Source organism: Takifugu rubripes, chromosome 19, assembly GCF_901000725.2.
Source record: "Takifugu rubripes chromosome 19, fTakRub1.2, whole genome shotgun sequence".
NCBI classification, from domain to species: domain Eukaryota; kingdom Metazoa; phylum Chordata; class Actinopteri; order Tetraodontiformes; family Tetraodontidae; genus Takifugu; species Takifugu rubripes.
Genome location: NC_042303.1, coordinates 730,631 through 739,240, shown reverse-complemented (window position 1 = coordinate 739,240; position 8,610 = coordinate 730,631). Strand labels below are relative to the sequence as shown.

The following is an 8,610-nucleotide window of genomic DNA, read 5'->3' as shown; positions in this document are numbered from 1 at the left end:
GCTGCAGACCTGTCCTCCTGCAGACCTGTCCTCCTGCAGACCTGTCCAGCTGCAGACCTGTCCAGCTGCAGCCTGTCCACCTGCAGACCTGTCCTCCTGCAGACCTGTCCACCTGCAGACCTGTCCACCTGCAGCCTGTCCACCTGCAGCCTGTCCAGCTGCAGACCTGTCCTCCTGCAGACCTGTCCAGCTGCAGACCTGTCCAGCTGCAGCCTGTCCACCTGCAGACCTGTCCTCCTGCAGACCTGTCCAGCTGCAGACCTGTCCAGCTGCAGCCTGTCCTCCTGCAGACCTGTCCAGCTGCAGACCTGTCCTCCTGCAGACCTGTCCAGCTGCAGACCTGTCCAGCTGCAGCCTGTCCACCTGCAGACCTGTCCAGCTGCAGCCTGTCCACCTGCAGCCTGTCCACCTGCAGACCTGTCCAGCTGCAGCCTGTCCTCCTGCAGACCTGTCCACCTGCAGACCTGTCCTCCTGCAGACCTGTCCAGCTGCAGACCTGTCCAGCTGCAGCCTGTCCTCCTGCAGACCTGTCCAGCTGCAGACCTGTCCAGCTGCAGCCTGTCCACCTGCAGACCTGTCCAGCTGCAGCCTGTCCACCTGCAGCCTGTCCACCTGCAGACCTGTCCAGCTGCAGCATGTCCACCTGCAACCTGTCCTAGAGTTCTGAAGACACAAACTGACCCTGACGCGGGACCCTGTGTTGCAGGAGCCGAGCACCAAGCGCACTAAACTTGTCTCCCGGGTGACGTCTCTGGCCAGCCTGCTGCCCCCGGTCAAGACCACACCGCTGAAGAGGATTGGTCAGACGCTGCAGGTAAGGCAGGAGTGGACTGGTTTTACTGGGAAGACAGCAAACCTGTATTCTGTGTAATGGCCAGTAGGGGGCGACTCAGAAGGAAGCTCCAGAGGATCATCTCTGTAAATAAAAGCAGTTTGTGTTATGTTGAAGAAAAGAAAATGCCAGTTTATGCTCCTGGTTAGCTAAAGAATTAGCAATGTGGGGGGGTCAGAGTTCATTTATGAACTATGTTGGAGACGGTCTCAAGGACAACATTATAATTAGGATGGTTCCGTTGGAGCCATCATTCCGAACCAACAGGGGATTAATAATAATAATCCATAGCGTCGTGTTTAAGAAGGACTGAGGGATCCGTTTCTGCAGCGCTCCATCAGTTTCCGGAACGTGAATCAGCCGGAGGCAGCCCCCCCCCCTCCTCCTCCTCCATCTTCCTCCGCCGTGAAGACGCGCGTCATCTCGGCAACGGTCTCCAGCCCGTGCTCCGCCGTGACCACGCCACGGGCTTCCACGGGAGCCGCTTCCACTGGCAAACGGCGCGACAGCAAACTGTGGAGCGAGACCTTCGACGTCAGGCTGGGAGCGACGCAGCCTCTGAGCCCCAAGGAGATTAAACGCCAAGAGGTAAGAGGGGAAAGCCAAAGGTTTGAACGTTTCTGGGATTACTTCCTGTCTTCTGTGCTGCCCTCCTCCTCCAGGCAATATTTGAGCTGGCTCAGGGGGAACAAGACCTGGTGGAGGACCTAAAGTTGGCTAAGAAGGTAAACAGAAACCAGACTATTCTTATTATCTAGGAAGCCAGCATGCTCTTTTAGACGCTTTGTTCCACACAGAGGTCCGACTCTAAATGATGGCTTCTTTTGCCCTGAAGGCCTACCATGACCCAATGCTCACGCTGGCGATCATGACTGAGCAGGAACTGAACCAGATCTTTGGGACTCTGGATTCCTTAATCCCACTACACGAAGGTCATTTGGAGCCTCTGATGATGAATAGAAATAAATAGGAATCCTTTAATTAGCCTCGTTTAATCTTGCCATCAGTGGTCCTGCTCAGGGACGCTGACAGGACTCCGCCCCTCATCGTTGCTCCCTTTAAGGCTGTTTCCTTCATTTGCCCTCAGATCTGTTGAGTCGCCTCCGAGATGCCAGGAAACCAGACGGATCCACAGAACACGTAGGGCACATCCTGACCGCCTGGGTGAGACTTTTTAACTTTCTAATGTTTGGACTTTCATTCTCCTCACGTGGCCCTTTGAGGGGGGTTCCAAACCAGGTGTGTGTTCCTCAGCATCCAACCACATTTGAGCGTCTCTGGGACACGGTTGTGGACTCATCGATGTCCTCACTGCTGACAGTGAGGGTCGTGGACTCATAGATGTCCTCACTGCTGACAGTGAGGGTCGTGGACTCATAGATGTCCTCTCTGCTGACAGTGAGGGTCGTGGACTCATCGATGTCCTCACTGCTGACAGTGAGGGTCGTGGACTCATCGATGTCCTCACTGCTGACAGTGAGGGTCGTGGACTCATGGATGTCCTCACTGCTGACAGTGAGGGTCGTGGACTCATCAATGTCCTCACTGCTGACAGTGAGGGTCGTGGACTCATCGATGTCCTCACTGCTGACAGTGAGGGTCGTGGACTCATAGATGTCCTCTCTGCTGACAGTGAGGGTCGTGGACTCATAGATGTCCTAACTGCTGACAGTGAGGGTCGTGGACTCATCGATGTCCTCACTGCTGACAGTGAGGGTCGTGGACTCATCGATGTCCTCACTGCTGACAGTGAGGGTCGTGGACTCATCGATGTCCTCACTGCTGACAGTGAGGGCCGTGGACTCATAGATGTCCTCACTGCTGACAGTGAGGGTTGTGGACTCATAGATGTCCTCACTGCTGACAGTGAGGGTCGTGGACTCATAGATGTCCTCACTGCTGACAGTGAGGGTCGTGGACTCATAGATGTCCTCAATGCTGACAGTGAGGGTCGTGGACTCTTCGATGTCCTCACTGCTGACAGTGAGGGTCGTGGACTCATAGATGTCCTCACTGCTGACAGTGAGGGTCGTGGACTCATCGATGTCCTCACTGCTGACAGTGAGGGTCGTGGACTCATAGATGTCCTCTCTGCTGACAGTGAGGGTCGTGGACTCATTGATGTCCTCTCTGCTGACAGTGAGGGTCGTGGACTCATAGATGTCCTCACTGCTGACAGTGAGGGTCGTGGACTCATGGATGTCCTCACTGCTGACAGTGAGGGTCGTGGACTCATGGATGTCCTCTCTGCTGACAGTGAGGGTCGTGGACTCATCGATGTCCTCACTGCTGACAGTGAGGGTCGTGGACTCATCGATGTCCTCACTGCTGACAGTGAGGGTCGTGGACTCATCGATGTCCTCAGTGCTGACAGTGAGGGTCGTGGACTCATTGCTGTCCTCTCTGCTGACAGTGAGGGTCGTGGACTCATCGATGTCCTCACTGCTGACAGTGAGGGTCGTGGACTCATAGATGTCCTCACTGCTGACCGTGAGGGTCGTGGACTCATAGATGTCCTCACTGCTGACAGTGAGGGTCGTGGACTCATAGATGTCCTCACTGCTGACAGTGAGGGTCGTGGACTCATCGATGTCCTCACTGCTGACAGTGAGGGTCGTGGACTCATGGATGTCCTCACTGCTGACAGTGAGGGTCGTGGACTCATAGATGTCCTCACTGCTGACAGTGAGGGTCGTGGACTCATAGATGTCCTCACTGCTGACAGTGAGGGTCGTGGACTCATAGATGTCCTCACTGCTGACAGTGAGGGTCGTGGACTCATAGATGTCCTCACTGCTGACAGTGAGGGTCGTGGACTCATAGATGTCCTCACTGCTGACAGTGAGGGTCGTGGACTCATAGATGTCCTCACTGCTGACAGTGAGGGTCGTGGACTCATAGATGTCCTCACTGCTGACAGTGAGGGTTGTGGACTCATAGATGTCCTCACTGCTGACAGTGAGGGTCGTGGACTCATCGATGTCCTCACTGCTGACAGTGAGGGTCGTGGACTCATAGATGTCCTCTCTGCTGACAGTGAGGGTCGTGGACTCATAGATGTCCTCACTGCTGACAGTGAGGGTCGTGGACTCATAGATGTCCTCACTGCTGACAGTGAGGGTCGTGGACTCTTCGATGTCCTCACTGCTGACAGTGAGGGTCGTGGACTCATCGATGTCCTCACTGCTGACAGTGAGGGTCGTGGACTCATAGATGTCCTCTCTGCTGACAGTGAGGGTCGTGGACTCATAGATGTCCTCACTGCTGACAGTGAGGGTCGTGGACTCATAGATGTCCTCACTGCTGACCGTGAGGGTCGTGGACTCATAGATGTCCTCACTGCTGACAGTGAGGGTCGTGGACTCATAGATGTCCTCACTGCTGACAGTGAGGGTCGTGGACTCATCAATGTCCTCTCTGCTGACAGTGAGGGTCGTGGACTCATAGATGTCCTCACTGCTGACAATGAGGGTCGTGGACTCATCGATGTCCTCTCTGCTGACAGTGAGGGTCGTGGACTCATCGATGTCCTCACTGCTGACAGTGAGGGTCGTGGACTCATCGATGTCCTCACTGCTGACAGTGAGGGTCGTGGACTCATGGATGTCCTCACTGCTGACAGTGAGGGTCGTGGACTCATAGATGTCCTCTCTGCTGACAGTGAGGGTCGTGGACTCATAGATGTCCTCACTGCTGACAGTGAGGGTCGTGGACTCATAGATGTCCTAACTGCTGACAGTGAGGGTCGTGGACTCATCGATGTCCTCACTGCTGACAGTGAGGGTCGTGGACTCATCGATGTCCTCACTGCTGACAGTGAGGGTCGTGGACTCTTCGATGTCCTCACTGCTGACAGTGAGGGTCGTGGACTCATAGATGTCCTCACTGCTGACAGTGAGGGTCGTGGACTCATAGATGTCCTCTCTGCTGACAGTGAGGGTCGTGGACTCATCGATGTCCTCACTGCTGACAGTGAGGGTCGTGGACTCATAAATGTCCTCACTGCCGACAGTGAGGGACTAAAAGACGTGCCTGTCCGTGTGTCCCTGCAGCTGCCCTGTCTCTCCGCCTACACGCCCTACTGCAGTAATCAAGTCAAGGCCAAAGCCTTGTTGGATCAGAAGAAGCAGGATCGGCGGGTGCAGGATTTCTTGCAGCGCTGCCTCCAGTCCCCCTTTAGTAGGAAGCTGGACCTGTGGAACTTCCTGGACATCCCTCGCAGCCGACTAGTGAAGTATCCGCTTTTGCTGAGGGAGATCCTGAAGCACACCCCCAACGACCACGCGGACCGGCAGCTCCTGGATGAGGCGGTGAGGACACGCGACGCTCAGAAGCTTTGAGGGGGTTTTGGATCTAATGTTGTAGCTTTCTTTGCAGATGCTGGTGGTCCAGAGCGTGGTGGCAGACATTAACCGGCAGACGGGGGAGTCAGAGTGTCAGTACTACAAGGACCGGCTGTTGTACTCAGAGGACGGGCAGAGGGACCAACTCATTGAGTGGTCCAGAACCCTCAGCTGCCACGGAGAACTGAAAAACAACCGAGGACTGGTCAGTAGACCTGCTGCTCTCCTGTCCTTCAACATCACCTCCGACCTCCATGACCCCCCCATAATCATCCCATTCCTCTCGCTAATCTCTCCCTGTCTTGGCAGAAGCTCCATGTCTTCCTGTTCCAGGATGTCCTGGTCATCACCAGGTCCGTCTCCTTCAGCGATCAGCCGGTCAGCTACCAGCTGTGTCGCCAGCCCATCCCCATCAGGCAGCTGGACCTGGAGGACCTGTTGGACGGAGAGATGAGAGTGGGCGGCTCCATCCGGGGGGCCTTCAGCAACAGCGAGCGGAGTCAGTCCCCCTCACACAACGCACACGTGTAGCCTGGATGGCCGAGGTCACAGAAGCGAGCTGGAGTGGAGCGCAGGCAGGCTTAAAGGGCCGTGCACAAGTACTCCCCAGCACGCTCTCACTCGTAGATCAAGCAGAAATATTACACCTGAGCAACCAAATTGGTTATTCACTCACCAAAATGAACAGTCCTCTTGGTGTAACCTGGGAGGTTGCAAATAGCTTTAATGCTCCATTTCTACATCCAAACTGAATGGAAATGATCTCGTACATTTAAAATTGGCTCTTAATCATTCTGTCTGAGAGCAGCTATAAGTAGCTCTGTATTTATTGATCTTTTTTAAAAAAAAAACGAGCACGATTTGAGGTATTTTCTATTGAGGTGGGGGTCTGGGGTTTACTGCAGGGTTGCTGGTTCCATTTCCATGTCCCCTCATAATCAGTCTGGGTTAGGGTTAGGGTTAGAGGGTTAGGGTTAGGGGGTTAGAGGGTTAGGGTTAGGGTTAGAGGGTTAGGGTTAGAGGGTTAGGGTTAGAGGGTTAGGGTTAGGGGGTTAGAGGGTTAGGGTTAGGGTTAGGGGGTTAGAGGGTTAGGGTTAGGGGTTAGAGGGTTAGGTTAGAGGGTTAGAGGGTTAGGGTAGGGGTTAGAGGGTTAGGGTTAGGGTTAGAGTTAGGGGGTTAGAGGGTTAGGGTTAGGGGGTTAGAGGGTTAGGGTTAGAGGGTTAGGGTTAGGGGTTAGAGGGTTAGGGTTAGAGGGTTAGAGGGTTAGGGTTAGAGGGTTAGAGTTAGGGGGTTAGAGGGTTAGGGTTAGGGGGTTTAGAGGGTTAGGGTTAGGGTTAGAGGGTTAGGGTTAGGGGGTTAGAGGGTTAGGGTTAGGGTTAGAGTTAGGGGGTTAGAGGGTTAGGGTTAGGGGGTTAGAGGGTTAGGGTTAGAGGGTTAGGGTTAGGGGGTTAGAGGGTTAGGGTTAGAGGGTTAGGGTTAGAGGGTTAGGTTTAGAGGGTTAGGGTTAGAGGGTTAGAAGGTTAGGGTTAGAGGGTTAGGGTTAGAGGGTTAGGGTTAGGGTTAGAGGGTTAGGGTTAGAGGGTTAGGGTTAGAGGGTTAGGGTTAGGGTTAGAGTTAGGGTTAGGGTTAGAGTTAGGGTTAGGGTTAGGGAAGAACAACTTCCTCCGAGTGGCCGCGTCCAACTACACAAATCATTGGTTTGACTTGCTCTATTTACAGTGTGTGTCCTGGGGACGCTTGGTCTCCCAGGAGACAGGGACACTCACCGCCCTGCCTTATGGTGCCTCTCTCATTGTCCTCACAGCAAAGAACTTCTTTCGGGTTTGGTACCGGAGCGGAGGCCAGCTGCAGAGCCACAGCTTCCAGGCTAGCGACAGCTTCAATAAACAGCAATGGATTAACTGCATCAGACAAGCTAAGGAGGCCGCAGCACTGACAGGAGGACAGACGGGCTCGGGGGGACAGATAGGACCTGTCCTGGCTTCTTGCTCCCATTTGGGGCAAGAAAGTGAAAGGGTGGTGTGGGGGGAGACAGATTCTGGACAATGTTTAGAGGCAGAGGCAAGTCCGAGTGGGGAGGGAGACGTCAACCTGGGAGAAGAGTCGCTTGCAGGTGGAGGGATGAGTGTGGAGACAGATCCAGAAGCAAGGGTGGGTGAAGACGCCACCCTGGACACCAGCAGCCAGACGGGGGAGGGGGTCCTGGACAAAGTGGTGGGAGTATGGAGGATGGACAGAGGTGAAGTAGACCCTCACGGCGGAGCTTCCTCCTGCCAAGAGGAAGAGGAGAGGGAAGAGATGGAGCAGAGCGGTGCTGAGAAGGAGGAGGAGGTGAGCATGGACACCAGTGAGGTGAGGAGGTGCTGATGGGACCATAAACCAGCCTATCTGGCAGGGATGTCACAATCCCTGACCAGGACACCCCGACTGCTGTAAATATCTGGACCAAGAGTTCAGCTCAGGATCAGGTTCTTCATGTGGACTTCATTGGGTCTCTGCAAGCCACTGCCTAAAGCCTGAGACCTCCCCTGTTTTCGTCCCCTTTTTACCCCTCTCTCTCTTCCCCTTTGGACTCAGGAAGCGATGCCATTCATTGATTCTGCTGCCTGCTGAAACCTTATATTTATATGTTTCAATAAAACCATTTTGGGGCTTTGACCTGCTGTCCTGGCTGAGCAGGACGATGGAGGCTTGTGTGGGAACCTGTTGTCCTCATCACCAGACTGACATGTGTTGGACAAAGTGGACAAAGCTCTTCACACCTCGTCATCCATCATCGGCATCGGCTGATGACCCATCTAGAGCCATAAAAGGACAAAGACTATGGGAAATATTTTCCCTATTTTGAGTCATAAAATCACTTCAGATTCCTGAAGAATCCAGTTTGGTTTGCTCATTGGCTCACATGCTGCTGATGAATTGAGTTCAAGGAAGATTCTGTCCACATTACAACATTTGAATGAGGCCTGTTTATGAGTCCAATAAGGGTAAAAGTCACCCTCGATGCAGAGAAGAGACCAGATGTCCTGAATAATAACGACCAACAAGAATGCAAAGGAGACCTTTAACATACGTTAGGGTTCAGCTCCTCCTAACCAGAGGGTTAGGGTTAACCCTAACTCCTCCTAACCAGAGGGTTAGGGTTAACCCTAACTCCACCTAACCAGAGGGTTAGGGTTAACCCTAACTCCTCCTAACCAGACCAACGAGCAGAGAAGAGACGCTTTACTGGTGCTGACTGTTTGATTCTGTAGATTTGAAAATGGATTTGGTCTCTGTGAGTGGATGGAAAAAGCTGTTGTGTAATGAACAGATATGTGCTGGTAGGTTGCCCTAGTAATAGACTCATGATCAATTTGATGGATCAATCAGGACTAGAAGATCTTGTGACTCTGTGGATTCAAAAACTGAAGCAATAAACTGATCCCAAAGACG

General features: G+C 53.5%; 2 protein-coding genes across 12 annotated transcripts in view; one reads left to right on the top strand and one right to left on the bottom strand.

Annotated features, from left to right (window-relative positions):
• Window positions 1-8,610, bottom strand: part of LOC105418562 (WW domain-binding protein 11-like) — a 1,118,483-nt gene that overhangs the window by 975,016 nt on the left and 134,857 nt on the right. The window lies entirely within an intron of this gene.
• The window catches only part of LOC115246878 (rho guanine nucleotide exchange factor 3-like), a 27,966-nt gene extending 19,356 nt beyond the window's left edge, over window positions 1-8,610 (top strand). For all 4 annotated transcript variants that reach the window (XM_029826798.1, XM_029826799.1, XM_029826800.1 and 1 more), the window contains 9 exons: window positions 707-814; window positions 1,163-1,420; window positions 1,495-1,557; window positions 1,668-1,764; window positions 1,920-1,996; window positions 4,885-5,142; window positions 5,210-5,380; window positions 5,485-5,674; window positions 6,980-8,610. In XM_029826798.1, coding sequence (XP_029682658.1) covers window positions 707-814; window positions 1,163-1,420; window positions 1,495-1,557; window positions 1,668-1,764; window positions 1,920-1,996; window positions 4,885-5,142; window positions 5,210-5,380; window positions 5,485-5,674; window positions 6,980-7,542 — 1,785 coding nt within the window. In that variant the 3' untranslated portion in view covers window positions 7,543-8,610. The remainder of the gene's footprint in view (window positions 1-706; window positions 815-1,162; window positions 1,421-1,494; window positions 1,558-1,667; window positions 1,765-1,919; window positions 1,997-4,884; window positions 5,143-5,209; window positions 5,381-5,484; window positions 5,675-6,979) is intronic.